Source organism: Nerophis ophidion, linkage group LG22 (genome assembly GCF_033978795.1).
Source record: "Nerophis ophidion isolate RoL-2023_Sa linkage group LG22, RoL_Noph_v1.0, whole genome shotgun sequence".
In the NCBI taxonomy this organism is placed as follows: Eukaryota; Metazoa; Chordata; class Actinopteri; order Syngnathiformes; family Syngnathidae; genus Nerophis; species Nerophis ophidion.
The window spans coordinates 26500234-26523731 of record NC_084632.1 but is presented as its reverse complement, the minus strand read 5'-3'; the positions used below and the strand labels follow the sequence as shown (position 1 = coordinate 26523731).

Sequence of the window (23498 nt, the reverse complement as noted above, 5' to 3'; positions counted from 1 at the left end):
CGCCTGAGGGATCAAAGGTCCGTAATATCATCGCTTACATGCAATGATTTCCCCAGATTCTCTGAACCTTCTGATGATTTTACGGACCGTAGATGGTACAATCCCTAAATTCCTTGCAATAGCTCGTTGAGAAATGTTGTTCTAAAACTGTTCGACAATTTGCTTACAAATTCGAGACCCTTGCCCCATCCTTGTTTGTGAATTACTTAGCATTTCATGGAAGCTGCTCTTATGCCCAATCATGGCACCCACCTGTTCCCACTTAGCCTGCACACCTGTGGGATGTTCCAAATAAGTGTTTGATGAGAATTCCTCAACTTTATCAGTATTTATTGCCACCTTTCCCAACTTCTTTGTCACGTGTTGCTGGCATCAAACTCTAAAGTTAATGATTATTTGCAAAAAAAATGTTTATCAGTTTGAACATCAAATATGTTGTATTTGTAGCGTATTCAACTGAATTTGGGTTGAAAATGATTTGCAAATCATTGTATTCTGTTTATATTTACATCTAACACAATTTCCCAAATAATATGGAAACAGGGTTTGTACACATTTTGCTAAATCCTTGGTTCATGCATCTTTGGCAACAATTACAGCCTCAAGTCTTTTTTAACACAATGCCACAAGCTTTGCCACCTATATTTTCCCAGTTTTGCCCATTCCTTTTTTTTTAGGAACGAAAGAAAGTAAGTGTGAAAGACAGTGCTGAGAAGAAGAAGTGGCTAATATTTATCGATTTAACTAAAAAAATTGTGACCGGGTGTGTCGCCGACTTGGTTAAGCAGTTCAAGCATAGCACTGCTCATCTGCATTGTTCTCAAGCAAAAGGAGTAAATAACACCAGCGAACGGTGTCAAAATAATATCTAAATGGCAGATATGTATCCATGAAAATATGAAAAAGCTGCTGATTGTGTGATTGGCAGAGAAGCAACTGGAAGGAAATACTGTAGAAGTCCACTCTTCAACATTGTTATCACATTACTTTATAAAACTCCTGTAGTTGTCAATCAATCAAGTTGTAGTACTATTGAACTCTTTTTTTATTCAATATTATCTAAAAGTTTGTTTTTCTTCATAAAAATTATGTTACTTGTTAAAATTGCCAGTCACTGATTAAACAGATTTCAAATTCAAGTTTTTTGTGGTTTGCGCTGTGTCACAGAAAAAATGACACTCGTATAGCCTACCGGACTACCGCGTTATATATCGCTCTAAATACGCAGACGCCGCATTAAGCGCCACATCATACGTCGCCATCACTGCCATATTAGATGAATTGATTTACATGGGGGCTTCACGGTGGGAGAGGGGTTAGTGCGTCTGCCTCACAACACGAAGGTCCTGAGTAGTCAGGGTTTGCATGTCCTCCCCGTGAATACGTGGGTTCTCTCCGGGTACTCCCGCTTCCTCCCACTTCCAAAGACATGCACCTGGGATAGTTTGATTGGCAACACTAAATGGGCCCTAGTGTGTGAATGTGAGTGTGAATGTTGTCTGTCTATCTGTGTTGGCCCTGCGATGAGGTGGCGACTTGTCCAGGGTGTACACCGCCTTCCGCCAAATTGTAGCTGAGATAGGCACCAGCGCCCCCTGCAACCCCAAAAGGGAATAAGCAGTAGAAAATGGATGGATGGATGGATGATATACGTGGACCCCGACTTAAACAAGTTGAAAAACTTATTCGGGTGTTACCATTTAGTGGTCAATTGTACGGAATATATACTGAACTGTGCAATCTACTAATAAAAGTTTCTATCAATCAATCAATGGCAAGAACGAATAGAGAAGGTACTGCATGGAATTGTACAAACCGGTTTAGAATCCAAACCAGATATCATCTGATTACTTTTAACTAGGGCTTAACGCGATGACGCTTTATCGATAAGTTCCTTTAACAGCCATAATTTCTTTAACAAGCGATAAACCCGCATGCTTCCTGACTCCTTTTTGACCCTTTGCCCGCTCCTTAGCATCGGAATATGTAATGGTGTCCAGTTACTGTTGAGCCACAAGATTGAAAATAGCTTCCAGAAATGTACAAAAACGGGGGACTTTATGGAAATCTCAGGTCCAAAGTAAAGTGAAATGAATTATATTTATATAGCGCTTTTTTTCCTCAAGTGACTCAAAGCGCTTTACATAGTGAAACCCAATATCTAAGTTACAATTAAACCAGTGGGGGTGTCACTGGGAGCAGGTGGCTAAAGTGTCTTGCCCAGGGACACAACGGCATTGACTAGGATGGCGGAAGTGGGGATCGAACCTGCAACCCTCAAGTTGCTGGCACGGCCGCTCTACCAACCGAGCTATACCACCCCAAAGCCATGGCAAGTCTTTCTCCAGACCAGACAATACAATTTTATCCTGCTGGCACCTGTGACGCTTTGCTGGTTTTATTCTCTTGTGGATGCTGTTTGAGATGGGACACAGCGTGAAGGTAAGAATAATGATTTATTAATATACTAAAGAACAAACCAAGAACAAAAACACTTGCACGAAGGCACTAACAAACAAAACCAACAGAACAAGCATGAGCTAGAAGAAACAAAAGACGCTAGCATGTGAGCAAGGGAAACGAACAAACAAAATAGCATGGAAGCTAATCGTGTCAAAGGGTATTTACCACAATGCGGGATAGCGATGTCACCTGTTGCGTGGAAAGCAAACTACACTGCACCGAAAGACAAACAAAGGCAGGCTTAAATAGGGACAGTATATTAGGAAGCAGGTGCGCGACGACACACAAGAGACAGGTGATACTAAATGCGTAATTAGGCAACAGAAACAAAACAGGAAGTGCCACCAGGAACTAAGGATGTCAAATACTAAACAGGGTGATAACACAACAGAACAAAACCAGAACATGCCATGATCCAAATAGTGAATCATGACATAAGCCCCCCCTCAATTGACAGATCCCAGATGTCCCAAAAATTACACAGAGATCCCCCCCCACAACAAGACAGTCCAAAAGTGAAGGGAGGGCAGAGGGAGGACATGGTGGAGGGTTGCCAGGTCCTGTGTCCCCAAATCCACCATGGACACGTCAGGTGGCGGCGGCAGATGGAATGCCGCTGCCGCAAAAGTCTTGGCGGGCGACCTGAAGGTGGATGCGCCCGGTGAGAAGAACTGCCAGGGCAAGGCCACATTCGTGGCCGACATGAAGGTGGATGCGCCCAGCGAGGAGGACAGCCAGAGCAAGGCCACATCCGTGGAGCTGGAGATGAAGCTGGCGGTAGAGCAGCAGACAAAGCCGGTGCGGGTGTTGCAGCCGAAGCAGGCCAAAGTGCAGCAGACGAAGCCAGCGCTGACGTAGGAGATGAAGCCGGTGCTGTAGGAGCAGACAACGGAGCGCCAGCCGGGGTGCAGGCACTGGTGCCAGCCGGGGTGCAGGCACTGGTGCCAGCCGGGGTGCAGGCACTGGTGCTGACTCCAGCCGAGGAGCAGGTACTGGAGTGGAATCCAGCATTGTATCTTGTGCTGGAGTGTGATCCAGCACAGAGTCCGGTGCTGGAGTGGGACCCAGCAAAAAGTCAGGTACTGGAGTGTGATCTAGCACAGAGTCCGGTGCTGGAGTGGAATCCAGCAAAAATTCAGGTGCTGGAGTGGGATCCAGACCTGGACTTGGACTATGACTGGGACTCGGACTAAGACTTAGACTAAGACTTGGATTAAGACTGTGACTAGGACTAAGACTGTGACTAGGACTAAGACTATGACTCAGCCTCGGAGTCAGACTATTAGTCGGACTAGGACTAGGACTTGGATTGTGACTACGACTATGACTATGATTGGGACTGTGACTAGGGCTAGGACCAGGACTCGGACCATGACTATGACTAGGACTGTGACTATGGCTAGGACTAAGGCTAGGACTAAGGCTAGGACTTGGGCTAGGACTTGTGCTAGGCCTTGGACTCGGCCTCGGACACGGACTCGGCCTCGGACTCGGACCACGAGTCAGACCACGAATCGGACTAAGACTAGGGCTTGGACATGGGCTAAGGCTAGGGCTTGGAATAGGGCTAGGGCATGTAGCAAAATGTCCCAGCCTCCACCACTTGGGCTATCTTCCCCGTAAGCACATCAAAGTCTTCGATCTCCGATGCGAGAGAACGTCTCTTTGCTCGCAGTGTACTGTGACGTTTGGTGGGCATCGTGGTGTGGATTGCGTTCTCTCGTTGATGCAGTCGGAATGGAAAACAGCATGAGGGTAAGAATGATGATTTATTAATATACTAAAAAACAAATTAAGAACACAAACACTTGCACGAAGGCACTAACAAACAAAACCAACAGAACTAGCATGAGCTAGAAGAAACAAAAGACGCTAGCATGTGAGCTAGGGAAACGAACAAACAAAATAGCATGGAAGCTAATCGAGTACAAAGGGTATTTACCACAATGCGGGATAGCGATGTCACCTGTTGCATGGAAAGCAAACTACACTGCGAGACCGAAAGACAGACGAAGGCAGGCTTGAATAGGGACAGAAAATTGGGAGGCAGGTGCGCGACGACAAACAAGAGACAGGTGATACTAAATGCGTAACTAGGCAACAGAAACAAAACAGGAAGTCCCACCAGGAACTAAGGACGTCAAATACTAAACAGGGTGATAACACAACAGAACAAAACCAGAACATGCCATGATCCAATTAGTGGATCATGAGAGCATTTTGGTACTTGTAGAGGAGGAGCTCCATGTCCGTGTTTACATTACAGTTGAGTACATTAATAACATAAAATGTAGATTGCTACACAAACTGCTTTAGTAAGATGGAATAAAATCTCAGCAGATAAAAAGACAGTAGAGAGGAAGTCTAACCACCAAAACAATGAAAAATTGTCTTACATTACGATTATGTGTTGTCAAAGATGTTCTGTTCTGTGATATTTCTACCTATATAAATATTTTGAAATAAAGTGTATTGTAATAGCGGCAGCGATATGAAGGAGGTAGACTGTCTTTGAAGAAGTCTGCCTTTTGTTTATCTTCACAAATAGCACTGTTGAACTAAATAGGCAGAAGCGCGACACACACAAACATATTCGAACAACTGCTCTTCTCTTTCTTAGCGCCCAGACAAGGTGTAATACTGCAGGCAAGCCTGCCACTGCCCTCTGCAGCCCACATCCTGTAATTACAGTTCAAAACACAATATTCCCACCATTACAGTTTATTTTTTACACCCTGTTCTGATTTATAGTTTACAATTACAAAATGTTTAGCTGGCTGAATATTAAATGTAATTTATAAATAATAAAGGTTAAAACATTGTCATGCAGGGATAACAATACCATTAACCTGTACAACATGTCATGTACAGAATATCAGAAGCATTTATTCAGGTAGAAATATCACATTTTACATTAGCTAACATCTTTGACAATCAAATCATGATCGTAACAATCCACATTTTAATTTTCATTAATGCGTGAAACTGGTATGTAAACATGGAAGTGTAGCTCATCCACTCGTAATGCTAGTGCTCCTACAGCAGAAATACACATTCTATAGTCCTACGAAACCTGTCATGACATCAAAGCAGTGCCTGTAATTTTTTTATTCTCTTTAAAAGCATGTTTGTCATTTTTGTGTTGAGCTGTTTAAAAAAAAAAACATAATATTTAAAAACATTAAATTAAAGCAAATTAATTTTCCAGTCATGGTTATATAAACTTGAAAATTATCTGTCTAAGGTACACTTGTTAATAATGAAAAATTACATTATCTGCCATCATTTTCGATTAATTTTGAGTTAACGATGAACAAAGTGTGATTAATTAGGATTAAATATTTTAATCGTTTTACAGACCTACTTTTAACATGAAATACTAAAAATATGATTAATTGTTTTTGGCCAATTTATCATAATTTTCCAAACTAAATTTGTGGCCAATACTATGAGGTCCTGCACATTACATTGTGGAATATTGTGGTGAAACCGTCCTCCAAAAAACAAAGAAATATTATTCATGAAGTTTGGTCCTTGCAATACAGAACAGATGTATTTTGTTTCTTAAAAATGTTTTTTCTTTAATTATTGGTTGCATGAAATACAACATACAGCAAGATTTAGAATGTTTATTGTTGGGAAGGTCTTTGCTGTTTAATGGTCTTTGACAGGAGACTCATTGTGCCACATGCTAAAAAAGCTTGACTTACATTGTATCGGTTTTTACATGCAATGTTAAAGGCCTACTGAAATGAGATTTTCCTATTTAGACGGGGATAGCAGGTCCATTCTATGTGTCATACTTGATCATTACGCGATATTGCCATATTTTTGTTGGAAGGATTTAGTAGAGAACATCCACGATAAAATACACAACTTTCGGTGCTAAAAGAAAAGCCCTGCCTCTACCATAATTCGCAGACGATGACGTCACATGTTGATGGCTCCTCACATATTTACATTGATTTTAATGGGAGCCTCCAACAAAAACAGCTATTCGGACCGAGAAAACGACAATTTCCCTATTAATTTGAGCGAGGATTCGTGTTTGAGGATATTGATAGCGACGGACTACAAAAAAAAAAAAACGCGATTGCATTGTGACGGATTCAGATGTTTTTAGACACATTTACTAGGATAATTCTGGGAAATCCCTTATCTTTCTATTGTGTTGCTAGTGTTTTAGTGAGTTTAACAGTACCTGATAGTCGGAGGTGTGTGTTCACGGGTGTCTTGACGCCAATGTCTCAGGGAAGTCGACGGCAGCAATCCGGTAAGAAGCGACTTTTTACCACAATTTTCTCACCGAAACCTGCTGGTTGACATTCGGTTGGGATCCATCTCCGCTTTGAATCAGAGTAAAGTTTCACCTCCGTGAATTTTAAACAAGGAATCACCATGTGTTTTTGTGGCTAAAGGCTAAGCTTCCCAACTCCATCTTTCTACTTTGATGTCTCCATTATTAATTGAACAAATTGCAAAGAATTCAGCAACACAGATCTCCAAAATACTGTGTAATTATGCCGTTAAAGCAGACGACTTTTAGCTGTGTGTGTGCGCAGCGCTCACATTCCTAACAGCCTGTGACGTCACGCGTACATGTCATCATTACGCGACGTTTTCAAGAAAAAAACTCCCGGGAAATTTAAAATTGCAATTTAGTAAATCAAAAAAGCCGTATTGGCATGTGTTGCAATGTTAATATTTCATCATTGATGTATAAACTATCAGACTGCGTGGTGGGTAGTAGTGATTTTCAGTAGGCCTTTAAAGGAAGACTATACTTTTCAAGGCTATATTGCCCATCATCTACAATCCTTGTGCAAGACAATAACAACTTTCCCTTTTATGTCCATACTAAATAGTGAAACACTGCTGGTTTAGGGCGGCTAACATTTCCAGTAATAAGGATTAGTCTTTTCTGCCCATAAAGCGCTCTAAAATCATCCAAGAACCGCCAACAATGCTTCATTAACTTGTTTTGACTTGCATATTAACCAAGCAACAGTATAGCGACATTGTTTTTGTAAGAGCTAACACTATGGAACTACTTATGTCGCATCGTTACATATGGCCTTCATTTTACTGCCCCTCCAACCAATAGTGAGTACTAAGCTGCAGATAACATTGGTTGTGACCTGACAAAAAATAAGAAAAGAAGTAGCTGGACGGGCTTCTGCTACTGCTGTATTACCTCTGAGTTAGTAAAAGTTAAAGCCTGGTTATAAATCCCACATCTCGTCTGAATAGCGGAAGGTTGTGGCACCAAGCTGAGAAGTTGGTCACCCATGGAAATCCACTAAACAAATGAAATGCAGGATGAAACAATCTCAACATTACTAAGAAGCATTTTTTTCTCAAAAGAGGAATCATTATTCTGAATTTAGCCGCTCAAGGTATTCACAGAAAATGCTCTCTCTATGTTGTTGTTGACTGAATTTGAATCTATTGCTATGCGCTCTGTGATATGATGGTAATGATTCCAATGACCAAAATACTGAAAATATTTAATGTTATCGTGAATGTGCCTGTTACTACATTGCATATGTATTTTCAGAATATATAGTAGAAAATGGATGGATGGATAGAAAAAAAACATGTTGTTGGAGGTTTTTTAGAGGGCTTTATTGGTGGAATAGATTGTTTTTTTTTTTAGAGAGCTTTATTGGTGGAATAGATTGTTTATTTTAGTGGGCTTTATTGGTGGAATAGATTGTATCCCCATTACCTACATTTTTAGCTGCCTCGAGCACAGAAAACGGGAAAGACGTGTGTTCTTGTCTCACAGAAATTGAAAATGATTGTGCAGTTCCTCTTTAAAATGTATTTCATGCTACCAGAAGTTTTCTTTTTCCCATCTAGCCCATAAAACCACTGGCCAGGTCTACCAAAGTACTGGCCTACCCATGGCCTTGTCGTCATCCGGGAACCAACCTCAGTACAACCCACATATGTCTCACACGTCCCACCAGCCTCAGCTCCCACACAACAACCCCCAGTACCACAGTAACCAGGGAATGGTCCAGAGCAACCAGGTTGTTGTGACCACTCACACCAACCCACGGCCTCAGAGCGCCCGCTGCCTTCTGCAGACAAAAGGCCAGAAGAGCACCGATGGTTTCCAGGAACAGGTACATCAGTCTAAAGCAGCCTCATCTGCTGCTCTTTTAAAGATCAATTCTGAAGGTCAGTGGGTCAAGTATACAATTGGAATTAGGTTAGATGAATATTTGGTCTGTTTTAGTTATTGAAAACCTTTCCAAAATGAAATTTACTGTCAAAGAAACAAATTAACTATAAAATATCAGCTCTTTAAACATTATCAAGTCATCGTCCTTACTTTACCATGTGTTTTTTATTCCAACTGTAACAGGACAAAGAGGGAGATTTAGCATCTATAAGACAGCAAAGTGGGAGATTAAGCATCATATCTTATTTTTATATTCAGAATGAATGCAAAATAAAGTAATAATCCTAATAGAAGATCTCACAGTTGACATGAACATAATTTCACTTGTGTATGTTCTTGCTCTCTTTCCAGTTATGTGTGAGAATAGAGAAGAACCCCGGTCTTGGTTTTAGTATCTCTGGTGGCATCAGCGGCCAGGGGAACCCCTTCAAACCCTCCGACATGGTACGACCCTGCCATTCACCGAGAGTAGCTGTTGACTTTGCTACCTTGAAGTCTCTAGTTGCTGTTGCGCCTTAAACACTGATTTACTTACATAAAACAGTTTGGAAACATCAAGTATAAGCTTTTGACTGCTCGATGGTATCTTCCAATTGTACTGGGAAGTTGGAATTTCGAGTTCCTAGTTGAAAATTTTAACTTGAATGCACCCCGAGGTGGGAGTTCCTACTCTTAAAGTTGGAGAGTCCTCACCACCCCAGAGTTTGCTTCAAATATGGCTTCAGCAATAGAAGCTTCTGTAATTTCCAGTCTTAGCCCTTCTGACTATTTCTGTCACACTAAATCAGCCATATACAATGTACTGTTGGACGTTTATAAATTGCAATGTTACTGTAGTGTAAAATACATTTGTTTCTACATTGCTAGCAATAGCGCGTCTGTTTCCTCTTCATCCACCGAAGGAGTGCATATTTTTTATATGAGTTTTTTTATATTCAGATAAGGAAAGCGCAAGAATAGCTTTTGTGGAAGTGGTCTTTTTGATTTCTGATCTCAAAACTGGGACGGTCATAACTCGGTTGTGACTTACGAATTATGACTTTCGAGTTGAATGGGACACACCATTTGTGACTTTTTCATAGAATACATCAAAACAGGAAATACTGACAAGCCATGTTTACACATGATACTAACTTATGTTGTGTTAGCAGGGCTGTCAAATTATTACAATTTGTCAGATTAATCACATCGTTCATTTTCGAATAATCACAATTAAATACTATGCATTATTAATTTCTGTATTAATCTTTTTCACATGTGCAGAAAGGCTTAAAGGTGCATTATTATGCAAAACCAACTTGTTTTACCTGATGGTACTCACTTATATACGTATTTGCGATCTGCACAAGTTCCGAAAATTTTTAATCAAACCGTGGAGCCATTTCAGAGATTTTTCTTACTTCCTCCAAACAGTCCGTTTGGAATTTTATTCAAGTGTGACGTTTTGTTCAAGTGTGACATCAACAGAATATCCCTCTTTGGTAGCCATTCACCCAAACATTCTTCCGTGAGTCAGCCAATTTAAATTGATGTACAACCGGCTGTGCCACAACATCATGTCGACGTTAAAACCCAATGAAGGAAAATGCTCTGCTGGTTGTTTGTGTTACCAGCATTTAAACTTTCAGCCACATATTAAGTAAAAAGTGCCTTACTTTTTACTATTATGACTTGTAGCAATGTGCTTTCATTTGTGAAGAAGTTGCTTTGAGTGTGTGCAAAGATTAGCCCTCTTGCTTCAACCACAGACCTTCACAAAAAGATTAATTTTCCCCAAAAAATTATTTCAATGACGGGCTCGGTGACTATTAATTATGAGGAGACAATGAAACGGTAGGTAATAACGGATGGTTAAAAATGTTCGAATGGTACATTAGCAATGTTAGCTCGACATGTTGTGTAGCTAGCTTAGCCTTTTACTGCAAGACAATAGCATCCCTTTCCTTTGACAAAATAATGAATTATTTTTCTAAGAACTACTTTTAATTGGAGGAGAGCCTACTGTGTTTGGCAATAGACGAGTTGTAGAACCCTTTGTGATGTCTCTCATAGCCTACAAGTGCTCGTAGCGTACCTTGTAGCCTACAAAACATTTCTACCAGGAATACGAAACATTTTCTACCAGGAATACGAATATGTAGTTAGTGTTGGGGGGCATTGTAAGGAGAGGTTTATTTGCATCTAACAACTGCACCTTTCAAACCGAACCTTTTTAAAAGGGAGAAAAACAATTGCCATAAAATAGGCCTGTAAAACAAATATACTGTACTGTACATTCACTGTACATTTTTATGGAACACCTTTTAGCTAAACAAAGTTTTATCCACAATAATGTGGACCTGTCACTCCTTTTTTTTTTAGCTGGAATCGTTTCGGTCAAAAGAAAACTCCTTTCTGCAAGAGTGTGCATAATACTTAATGTAGGCTGACTGTTTTGTAAAGGTTTTTTCTTACTCAAAGTTACTTCGAAAGAGCCATTGTGCTGTTTTTTTTTGCTTCTTTACTGGATCGACTGCCAATTTGTGCAAGTGTGGTGATGGTAAGACTACTTGGACAAACTGCCTAAAAAGGTTTGCCTTAGCATGTTCCGGGACTTTGAGTCATTCTGCCATGCAGGTGCATTAAAAAGGAAATGCATCAGATTAACAAAGAAGATGGACTTGATTGCAATGGAGCGTTCATTTTTACAGCCTTAGTGACAAGAAAATAAAAGAAAGTTAGTGCTATTAAAGATCAACACATTAGATATCAATACCTTACTGTGTACTGTGTACTTCAAACCGATCTTTGCAATATATTATTTGGAATATAAATGATCGTAAAACATTTTCGAAACAGTTTAAAGGTTACAAAAGCTCTATTGGCTGCTGACGTATGATGTGTATGCGCAACCGAACAAGCATAGGCGTGCCCAAGTAACGCCTATTTAAAAATTGATTCTTAAAAACTATGAATTGATTTAGAATCGAAATAAATAAGAATCACGATTCAGACATGAATACATTGTTTGAGGACCTCTGTTAATGGGTCAAATGAAGAGGACAAATTTCACTACACCTAGTGTGTGTGTGTGTGTGTGTGTGTGTGTGTGTGTGTGTGTGTGGCAATTGCTGGGACTTTAAATGTAACTTATTATTTCAACATATTCCAAGCTATTTTATTCTTTCTACTTTGAGGTTGCACTTGTCTGTCTTCCTCTGACACATGCAGTCACATTCGGGCACATAAAGTGTAGTTGCCTGTTGAGCCCTCCAAACCTATTTTAGGAAAGGCTGTCTGGTTCTGGGACACTGCATGTGAGGGCTTTCACATCTTCAACACTTCAGTCTTTTTGGACTCCAATTTTGACAGATTCCGCAACAGTTTACTGAGATGTTGAATTATGGAGCAACGGTTCATCCTTGGGAAGAGAGTTCTTAAAACAGTCATGGTAAATATATAAAAATCACTTTGATTGCTAATAAGAGGAGGAAAACGTCTTATTGCAGTTTTTCTGACACAAACATTAATGTCGTCATTCCCTTTTCTTTAATTTGTGCACACCCCAAAAAAAACCCTGATATAAAAGAAATCTGCACTTATCGATTATTTTTGAAATTATTAAACTCCCGATGAGTTTTTTTTCCATTAATTGAGGAATCAGAAAAATCACACTTTCAAGCGTCTATGCATATTTTAGGGAAAATAGTTAAAATAAACAACAGTCATCCTGCTTAATATATCTTTCATTCTTTTTTACGGTTATTCTACAAATCGAGTAAGCTATCAATTTGTTTATTCGATTATTCGGGTATTCGGATAAAACAAACTTTATAGACTCAATGTGTATTTTAGAGAACATAGTTAAAAAACGAAAACATTTCTTCCTGCCTGAACATTTATGTTAATATTCTTTTCTTGGAAAATTGTGGAAATAATGATTTACCATATACAAATTAAAATATATACATACATATACATATTTGTTGTTTGTTTGTTTTCTTTTCTTATACTGCCAACTAGTGTTGTCCAGATACCAATATTTTGGTACCGGAACCAAAATTATTTCGATACTTTTCGGTATTTTTCGATACTTTTTTAAATAAACGGGACAACAACATTAAATCTTACGGTACATTAAACATATGTTTCTTATTGCAAGTTTGTCTTTAAATAAAATAGTGAACATAAAAAACAACTTGTCGTTTAGTAGTAATCAAACAAACAAAGGCTCCTAATTTAGTCTGCTGCCAGATGCAGTAACATATTGTGTCATTTTCCATTCTATTATTTTGTTATTAAGGACAAGTGGTAGAAAATGAATGATGAATCTACTTGTTCATTTAGTGTTAATATCTACTTACTTTATTTTTTAACATGTTCCATCTACACTTCAGTTAAAATGTAATTATCATTTATTCCTTTGTATTTTGGATTCTTTACATTGGTTTTGGATGATACCACAAATTTGGGTATCAATCTAATTCCAAGTAGTTACAGGATCATACATTGGTCATATTCAAAGTCTTCGTGTGTCCAGGAAGAGTTTATAAACAAAATATACATTTAAAAAAAAATGAAAGATGTTTTGATGCCAAACAATATCGACCTAATCATAGTAGTACCGACTCGATACGCTCCTGTACTTGGTATCATTACAGTGGATGTCAGGGGATCTACCCATGGCATTTGTTGCTACCTTGTTAGCGGTTACCTATTGTATCCTCCTACGGTGTGTAGTGAAACATTTTTAGTTATTCCTCGTCCTGCAGGGATGATACTTGTAAGAAACATACTTTATTTGTCACCATGGAGATGGAGGCGAGGATTAGTGATTTAGAAGTAGCTAAAACACTGCCGACTACACCTGGGCGGACCAGTACTTTTCAGAGGCAGTATAGGACCGAATATGATTCATTAGTATCGCGGTACTATACTAATACAGGTATACCGTACAGCCCTACTGCCAACTAAAAGATACCTATTCCATCCATCCATCCATCTTCTTCCACTTATCCGAGGTCGGGTCGCGGGGGCAGCAGTCCTAGCAGGGAAGCCCAGACTTTCCTCTCCCCAGCCACTTCGTCCAGCTCTTCCCGGGGGATCCCGAGGCGTTCCCAGGCCAGCCGGGAGACATAGTCTTCCAATGTGTCCTAGGTCTTCCCTGTGGCCTCCTACCGGTTGGACGTGCCCATAACACCATCCGGGGAGGCGTTCGGGTGGCATCCTGACCAAATGCCCGAACCACCTCATCCGGCTCCTCTCGATGTGGAGGAGCAGCGGCTTTACTTTGAGCTTCTTCCGGATGGCAGAGCTTCTCACACTATCTCTAAGGGAGAGCCCCGCCACCCGGAGGACTAAACTCATTTCGGCCGCTTGTACCCGTGATCTTGTCCTTTTGGTCATGACCCAAAGCTCATGACCATAGGTGAGGATGGTAATGTAGATTGACCGGTAAATTGAGAGCTCTGCCTTCCGACTCAGCTCCTTCTTCACCACAACGGATCGATACAACGTCCGCATTACTGAAGACGCCGCACTGATCCTCCTGTCGATCTCATGATCCACTCTTTCCTCACTTGTGACAAAGACTCCTAGGTACTTGAACTCCTCCACTTGGGGCAGGGTCTCCTCCCTAACCCGGAGATGGCGAGAACCATGGACTCGGACTTGGAGGTGCGGATTCTCATTCCGGTCACTTGACACTCGGCTGTGAACCGATCCAGTGAGAGCTGAAGGTCCCGGCCAGATGAAGCCATCAGGACTACATCATCTGCAAAAAGCAGAGACCTAATCCCACGGCCACCAAACCGGATCCCCTCAACGCCTTGACTGCGCCTACAAAATTCTGTCCATAAAAGTTATGAACAGAATCGCCGACAAAGGACAGCCTTGGCGGAGTCCAACCCTCACTGAAAACGTGTCCGACTTACAATGCGGACCAAGCTGTGACACTGATGGTACAGGGAGCGAACTACCACAATCAGACAGTCCGATTCCCCATACACAGGACTTCCCGAGGGACACGGTCGAATGCCTTTTCCAAGTCCACAAAGCACATTTAGACTGGTTGGGCAAACTCCCATGCACCCTCAAGAAGCCGGCCGAGACTATAGAGCACAGATTCCCCAGGCACTGCTTCTTTATAGGAAGACGTGTTGGTGGGATTGAGGAGGTCTTTGAAGTATTCCTTCCAACCGATCCACAACATCCGCAGTCGAGGTCAGCAGAACACCATGCCCACCATACACGGTGTTGCCAGTGCACTGCTTCCCCTTCCTGAGGCGGCAGATGGTGGTTCAGAATCGCTTCGAAGGCGTCTGTAAGTCGTTTGCCATGGCTTCCCCAAATTCCTCCCATGTCCGTGTTTTTGCCTCCGCGACCGCTGAAGCTTCACACCGCTTGGCCTGTCGGTACTTGTCCACTGCCTCTAGAGTCCTATGAGCCAAAAGAACCCGATAGGACTCCTTCTTCAGCTTGACGGCATCCCTCACCGCTAGTGTACACCAACAGGTTCTAGGATTACCGCCACGACAGGCACCAACTACCTTGCGGCCACAGCTCCAATCAGCCGCTTCGACAATAGAGGTGCAGAACATGGTCCACTCGGACTCAATGTCCAGCACCTCCCTCGTGACATGTTCAAAGTTCTTCCGGAGGTGGGAATTGAATCTTTATCTGACAGTAGACTCTGCGAGACGTTCCCAGCAGACCCTCACAATGCGTTTGGGCTTGCTAGGTCTGTCCGGCATCCTCCCCCACCATCGCAGCCAACTCACCACCAGGTCTTGATCGGTAGAAAGCTCCGCCCTTCTCGTCACCCGAGTGTCCAAAACATGAGGCCGCAAATCCGATGACACAACTACAAAGTCAATCATGGAACTGCGGCCTAAGGTGTCCTTGTGCCAAGTGCACATATGGCCAATCTTATGCTTGAACATGGTGTTCGTTATGGACAATTCGTGACGAGCACAAAAGTCCAATAACAAAACACCACTCGGGTTCAGATACGGGCAGCCATTCATCTCAATCACGCCTCTCCAAGTTTCACTGTCGTTGCCAACATGAGCGTTGAAGTCCCCCAGTAGGACAAGGGAATCACCCGGGGGAGCACTTTCCAGTACTCTCTCTCGAGTGTATCCAAAAAGGGTGAGTACTCTGAACTGCTGTTTGGTGTGTAAGCACAAACAACAGTCAGGACCCGTCCCCCCACCCGAAGGCGGAGGGAGGCTACCCTCTCGTCCACTGGGTTGAACTCCAATGTACAGGCTTTTAGCCGGGGGGCAACAAGAATTGCTACCCCAGCTCGTCGCCTTTCACTGTGTGTAACGCCAGTGTGGAAGAAAGTCCAGACCCTCTCGAGAGAACTGGTCCCAGAGCCCTTGCTGTGCGTCGAGGTGAGTCCGACTATATCCAGCCGGAACTTCTCTACCTCGTGCACTAGCTCAGGCTCCTTCCCCCCAGCGAGGTGACGTTCCACGTCTCAAGAGTAGCCGAGGATCAGACCGCCAAGTGCCCTGCCTTTGGCTGCTGCCCAGCTCACAATGCAGCCGACCTCTATTGCCCCTCCTATGAGTGGTGAGCCCATTGGAGGGATGACCCACGTTGCCTCTTCGGGTTCTGCCCGGCCGGGCCCCATGGCGCGCGCCATTGTGCCCTAACTCCGGGCGAGGGAAATCTGAGTCCATTGTGCTATATATCCATAGAAATTTTCGAGCTGCTCTTTGTCTGATCCCTCACCTACGACCTGTTTGTCTTGGGAGACCCTACCAGGGGGCATGAAAGCCCCTGAACAACAGAGCTCCTAAGATCATTGGGATACGCAAACTCCTCTACCACGGTAAGGTGGCAGCTCAGAGAGGAGAAGATAGCTATTTTTTTAATTTTTTTGAATATACCTATTCAAAAAAACTAAATCATCCAACTAAAATGTGTGAAAGGTAGACATGAATATGGAATGATCACAATTACGTTTAAAATGTATCAGTGGCGATAATCATCTATCCATGGACCAAATGTGTAACATTGCTAATATTATTTTTTTCAGTGTGTTGTTAGCCCTTCAAAAGATTCACTTAAAACCATGTACATGTAAATGTTCTCTTTCCCAATGTTCCTTGGTCCCTTGATAGATTGAGTTGCTGTCACTTTGCAAAATAATTTAAGTATTTTTTGTACAGTATGTGTTCAAACATTTTTTTTTATGTTGACAATGTTACAGAGTAATGATTTTTACATACTTTATGCAGTATGTGCCTTCTGTACTATATATGTGTGATTAACGCTTCACAATTTCACCTGTTAACATGCACTCGTGTAGTTGTACCGTACAGTGAGCTCCATACCACAATTGTGTGCTTCAATGTCTCACCAATATTAAAAAAAAATACATAATTAGGAAAAAAACTAAATCCAAACTCATTTAAACACATTTATGAGGCTCACTGTATAAATGCCAGTGTTATAATAGAACTAACACCTCCCTAAACCTGTCCTCTGTATCTCTACGTGTTTACTCCTCACTCAGTATGCAGTATGTTGGTGTCATTAGTATAGTTGTTTTTTAACTGGCATCCCTTCAATGTGGCCCATCTCTCAATCGTGTGTTCAACAACCTGCTGAAACACGTTGAGATGATACAGCCGCATTGTCCCATGCTGTCTGCAAAAACATCTTTTGCCACGCTGTGAAAAGATGTTGGTGTTTTTATAATCTCTGCCTTGGGTCATTTAGGGATCTTTTTGTAATCTTCTGCCCTCCTGACTACCGTAATCTTTTCCTCAGTACCCATTCCATACCTATTGTTCTTACCCCTATCTTGTGTATATCTGTAGATTCATACTGGTGCTGTTGAACAATAGTTATGTTTAACTTCTAGTAAAGTGTAAGAACTTAAAATACTTAAACACCTACAATACATCGATTGCTGTGTATTTGGATGCACCTCTACAATCAGAGTGAATGCCCTTGCATTTTTTGGCAGTCATTTTATTTTATGGAGGGGTTGATTAAGATGAGAATGAGAAAGGCAAAGATTCTAAACCATCGTGTCCCTGTGTTGTCCTAACGTTGTGTCATTTTGACTTATAGGGTATCTTTGTTACTAGGGTACAGCATGACGGGCCCGCTGCAACCGCTCTGAAGCCTGGAGACAAGATACTGCAGGTAACAATCTCTCACACATCATCAGATAAGCCAGTAACAGCAACCATGCTTGCCTTTTCCTCCCGAAAACCTTCCCTTCCCCTTCGCAGTCATTTAAACACAAGTCAAATAGTGTTTAGTCAAGCAGACATTGCTTTTTTTATTTCTATATAGCAGAGGCACACATGTGTTAGAGTGTCCGCCCTGAGATCGGTAGGTTGTGAGTTCAAACCCCGGCCGAGTCATACCAAAGACTATAAAAAAAATGGGACCCATTGCCTCCCTGCTAGGCACTCAGCATCAAGGGTTGGAATTGGGGGTTGAATCACCATAAATGATTCCCTCACTTCCCAGGGGGTGATCGAGGGGATGGGTCAAATGCAGCGGACAAATTTCACCACACCTAGTGTGTGTGTGACAATCATTGGTACTTTAACTTTAACTTTATCTGGTGCACAGACCTCTTTAGGTCAGTACATTGATTTTTCTGAAATTAAAATTATACTTTGGGATTTAAGGCCAAAATAACTGGTACAGTGGAGCCTTGGTCTACAAACTGCTCATTATTTGAACTTAGGAACTGCATACCGACTAGAAATATGCGTTGGTGTTTACGAACGTTTCATCCATCCAATGAGGGTAGGCCGATCAATTTCAGTGCTGTTGTTCGATTAGCTGTTGTGCAAGTGTTTAAGTTGAGTACTTTTAAAAAAATCTCTTGTTTTGCCAACTCAGTATGAGTCCAAAGAAAGCAATGGACAAACGGTTTAAAATTTTCAGTAAGTATCCCATTCTTCCGCTGCACACCAAGAAGATAAACAGACACAAACAGACAAAAGTGTGGCAACCTGGCTGTTGAAGTTAAGGCAGGATTATTTGTGATTTCAAACTGCGGGTGCACCACAGAACTAGTGTGTGTGTGTGTGTGTGTGTGTGTGTGTGTGTGTGTGTGTGTGTGTGTGTGTGTGTGTGTGTGTGTGCGTGCGTGCGTGCGTGCGTGCGTGCGTGCGTGCGTGCGTGCGTGCGTGCGTGCGTGCGTGCGTGTGACAACTGAGATAGTTAGTACTTTATTGATTCCTTCAAGAGACAGAGGACAGTTTAGTTAGTTGTTTGGGCTTTTTAATTAAATACAATTTTGATTATTCACCCTTTTGTTATGTTTATGTAATATACAGTACTGTATATAACACTTTATATCGTGTTCAAAGTGTACAAACATTAAAATACGGATTTTTGTCAAGGATAGATGCCATTACTAATTTTTAATTTGTTTTCTTATGGAGAAATTTGCTTCATAATACAAACTTTTCTTTTTCGAACCCTGTTCAAGAACCAGTAAAGTTGGTAAATCAAGGTTCCATGGCAAATGACAACCCCAAAGCATTTTACTGCTACAACCAATAGAACCATTTGCTCAGGAGGTTGAGCAGTTCCACAACATTTTCGGGTTGAATTACATTTTTGGGCGAGACACTTCACTCACCTCACCTCCATTGCAGTATGTGAATGGGAAAAAATTGCTAAAAAATGCTAAAAGACGTCAGAAATTTCATTTATTTCATTGGTAGACAACAAACTATTCAAACATTCTGAATATTACATAAAATCAAAAAAACAACATGTCCAACACAACATACAGTACATGTACATAAATGAGCCCAATAGAACTAAGACAGTAAGGTGTTGCAATGCAGTTAGCAACGACACCTTAATTAGTGGAGTCACGTCTCTTGTTAATTGTCGAAAATATAAATATTTTTTTCTTCCTGACAGTGGTGCAATAAGTGCTTTTAGAAAGGTAACATTCATTTGTAGAAATCAAAGTGCAGTTTTTCCACAAAGAAATCATAAAATGTCAACTTATCATTATCTGTGTCCTCCAGATGAACCATAAAGTTAAACATGAACAACTATTCATTTTGTTGTCAAGTTCTTATTTTATTTTAAACTGTTGCCTCTTATGAAAGACTTTCCCATCAGTCATGTGGCTTTACGTTTGCTGCGGTCGCCGCTATTAACACTAAGTATTAGCTTAGCAGCACAGACAGTGTCGTACATCTTCCACAAATCTTCATGATGGTGAATTTTAGTGACTCATCAAATTTGTTTTGTTGAACCACTTTTTTTCGCCTCCCGGTGGAATTTGTGCAGAACACGTTTTGCAAACTGCGAGTGAGATGTCTTCTTCTGACACGGTAAAGAAAGCTCACACTGGTGACTGCTGCGCCACGATGATTTTCTCTTTACACAACAGACTGTGCGCGTGGTATCATGAATCACAAAGATAAAACCATACTGTAGTGGAGGGGAGGGGTTGAGAAGTCAGGCGGCAGCATAAACTACAACAGAGAATCCAAGACAAACACAAAGATGATAAGCCTTTATTATTACCACCTGATATTGGTTGATTTTTCATTATCGGAATTATCAATGTGACGTCATAATTGCCGTTATCATAATTATCGACTGCAGATAATACATCCATAAAATAAATGTTTGGTGTGAATTGGTAGCCATGTTTTCGTCAGTCTACTGCAGAGGCTATGGCTGCAGTAGACGAACCAATGTACGAACAGTGTAAATGTGTCCATCCATCCATCCATTTTCTACCGCTTGTCCCATGCGGGGTCACGGGGGGTGCTGGAATCTTACTGAAAGAATAATGGGCGCTTACTGTAAAGCACGTTTAGTGTCTAATTAATTTTTTTATTATTATTTCTATTATTATTTTATGTTTCACTGTGTGTATGGTTTTAATTTAGTGACATGTTGTGCTGTTCTTGTGCAGGCCTTTTAACAAAATAAAACAATAAAAATAAATGTACACTGCCCATTGGTCTTCCAACTTTACAACATTTTTAAAACCAAGACAATGGTTAAAACAGTAAGCATGTTTGTTGTTAAAGCACCAACCTCAAGCCGAATTTTAATATCAGTTGACTGTGCACAAAACCCAGGACTTTAACCAAACCTTTAAATAAACAATTTTTCCCGAAAAGTATGATCAACTGTTAATTTAGAAATACGTCAATTACCATGTATATCAGGGTAAATACGAATACAAACATTGTTTGTGTATGTACCCTTCTGACCACAAATGTGCATCAAAGTCAACAACTGAATGTTAGCAGGTAAATATTTTTTCGAAATTGGTCTGTCCAGAACAGGGGTCTCAAACATATGGCCCGCGAGACGTTATTATGCGGCCCGCGCTTTGATATCAAAATTTAATGTTGGTGCTGCCCGCGAGTTTAATATGAACGGCGCTTGATAGGTCATACTTGCTAACGTCCCCAATTTTCCCAGGAAACCCCTGACTTTCAGGGCACCAATTCTCTCGAAGCCCCTATCAATTTTTACCAGATCAAGAATATTCAGGGAGTGCCATAATGGCACTGCCTTTAGCGCCCCCTACATTATGAACTGACAGCGTGCAAGCCCAGTTATATGTTGCATCTGGCCATGTGAGACGCACGTGTGTTATTGCAAGATATATTTGATCAACAGCTACACACGTCACACTAAGGGTGGCAGTAAAAAAACTTTTAACACTGTTACAAATATGTGCCAGACTGTGAACCCACACCAAACAAAAATGACAAACACATTTCGGGAGAACAGCCACATCGTAACACAACATACACACACCAGAACAATTACCCAGAATCCCATGCAGACCTAACTCTTCCGGGCTACAATATACACACCCTTGCTACCACCAACCCCCCATGCCCCCACCCTCCCTACTTGCGTCGGTTGAGGTGTTGTATATTGTAGCCCTGCAAGGTGTTCTGGATATTTGTTCTCTTGTGTTTAAGTTGTGTTAGGGTGCGGAAATTCTCCCAAAAAGTGTTTGTCATTCGTGTTTGGTGTGGGTTCACAGTGTGGCACATATTTGTAACAGTGTTAAAGTTGTTTATACGGCACCCTCAGTGTGACCTGTATGGCTGTTTAACAAGTATGTCTTGCAGCCACTGACGCTGTTCTGCACAAGTCTCACACAACATGATACAGAGCGGCACATTGGTTGTGTGATATAAAAGCGTGCGCGATGACATGTAGTGGAGCAGTAGTCTTCTTTTGGGGGTGCGCGGACCCCTGAAGGTACTTGAAGGTATGCCAAGGGACAAATGAGATGCATTGAAAACTTTCTAAAACACAGCAGCAATTCATAAATCCTTTCTACATATGTTTATTGAATAATACTTTAATTAAGTATGAATGTAAGTTTATAAACTGTGGAAAAATAATACAACAATCCAAAATTCAGTGTTGACAGCTAGACCTTTTGTGGACATTTTCCATAAATATTGATATTAAAGATTTCTTTTTTTGGGAAGAAATGTTTAGAATTAAGTTCATGAATCCAGATGGATCTGTAGTACAATCCCCAAAGAGGGCACTTTAAGTTAATGATTACGTTTATGTGTAGAAATCTTTATTCATAAATGAATCACTTGTTTATTTTTCAACTATTTTTTTTGTTATTTTTATATATTTTTTTCCAAATAGTTCAAGAAAGACCACTACAAATGAGCAATATTTTGCACTATTATACAATTTAATAAATCAGACACTGATGACATAGTGCTGTATTTTACTTCTTTATCTCTTTTTTTTTAACCAAAAATGCTTTGCTCTGATTAGGGGGTACTTGAATTTAAAAAAAAATGTTCACAGTGGGTACATCACTGAAAAAAAGGTTGAGAACCACTGTTGGAGAGGACGTTAAAGGCAGTGCAGTCACAGCAGCCCTTAATAATGTCGGCCGGGTGAAAATTGGGAAGAATTCGGGAGAATGGTTGCGCCGGTAGATTGTCGGGAGGTGCACTGAAAGTCAGGAGTCTCCCGGAAAAATCGTGAGGATTGGCTATGTTGCTAGGGCGGGAAAGCCATTCATAAAAGGTGAATTCATTAAACAGCGCATGTTAGATTTTTTAAGAAATCTTTTCTTGCGGCCCAGCCTCACCCAGTTTCTGCATCCAGTGGCCCCCAGGTAAATTGAGTTTGAGACCCCTGGTCTAGAATACAGACATGTAAAAATGTGTGGGTCACCTGTAGAGGGCAGTGCAATCAGTGTGTTAATGGCAATATGCATTTACTTCCTGTGAGTATCTGTGTGAAGAGATCTCCTAATGCTTCCTTCTAACACCTAAGCGAAACCAATTCCATCAATTTCAACATTTGAATTATTTGAATTTGGTATGTTTTCTCTTCACTAATTACCTATTCACCTAATCGGACTTAACAAATGTCAGCATAAGTAATGCACAAGTTAAACAGTGCTGCCTTTGTTTAACTAAACCAAAGTTGTCAATCTCAGACTTTAAAACTGATATTCTAATATAACCCATAGCAGAGAACAACAAAGTGACATATTAATATGCTCTATAACAGGGGTGTCAAACATATGGCCCGAGGGCCGGATCAGGCCGGCAAACAGGTTTTATCCGGTTTGCGGGATGAGTTTGCTAAGTATAAAAATTTACCTGACATTTTTTAATGAAAGACACAGCTGTTGTAAATGTGTTCACTGAATGTCGCAATAAAAATGCTTTGTATATTTGTAGATGATGCTACATATGTACAAAATAACCAACATGATGTTTGTACATTAGTAGAGGAAAATGATCAGACTATATAAATGACATACTGTAATTTGATTTTGATATTTTTTTTTTTATCTTGATAGATTGAAAATGAACACCAGTGAGTTGACTGA

At 41.0% G+C, this 23498-nt stretch overlaps 1 protein-coding gene and 1 long non-coding RNA gene across 26 annotated transcripts in view; one reads left to right on the top strand and one right to left on the bottom strand.

Annotated features, from left to right (window-relative positions):
• Positions 1 to 23498, bottom strand: part of LOC133540740 (uncharacterized) — a 61206-nt gene that overhangs the window by 2970 nt on the left and 34738 nt on the right. For 3 of the 6 annotated variants that reach the window (XR_009803716.1, XR_009803717.1, XR_009803714.1), the window contains one exon: positions 19401 to 20115. The exons of the other annotated variants lie outside the window; for them this stretch is intronic. This is a non-coding gene — a long non-coding RNA (uncharacterized LOC133540740). Of the gene's footprint in view, positions 1 to 19400; positions 20116 to 23498 lie in introns of those variants that run through there. 6 annotated transcript variants of the gene reach the window in all.
• Positions 1 to 23498, top strand: part of lrrc7 (leucine rich repeat containing 7) — a 334407-nt gene that overhangs the window by 306999 nt on the left and 3910 nt on the right. For 9 of the 20 annotated variants that reach the window (XM_061883598.1, XM_061883597.1, XM_061883612.1 and 6 more), the window contains 3 exons: positions 8326 to 8594; positions 9005 to 9097; positions 17723 to 17797. In XM_061883598.1, coding sequence (XP_061739582.1) covers positions 8326 to 8594; positions 9005 to 9097; positions 17723 to 17797 — 437 coding nt within the window. Of the gene's footprint in view, positions 1 to 8325; positions 8650 to 9004; positions 9098 to 17722; positions 17798 to 23498 lie in introns of all 20 variants that reach the window. The other 11 variants (XR_009803708.1, XR_009803707.1, XR_009803709.1 and 8 more) reach the window with 5 other exon arrangements.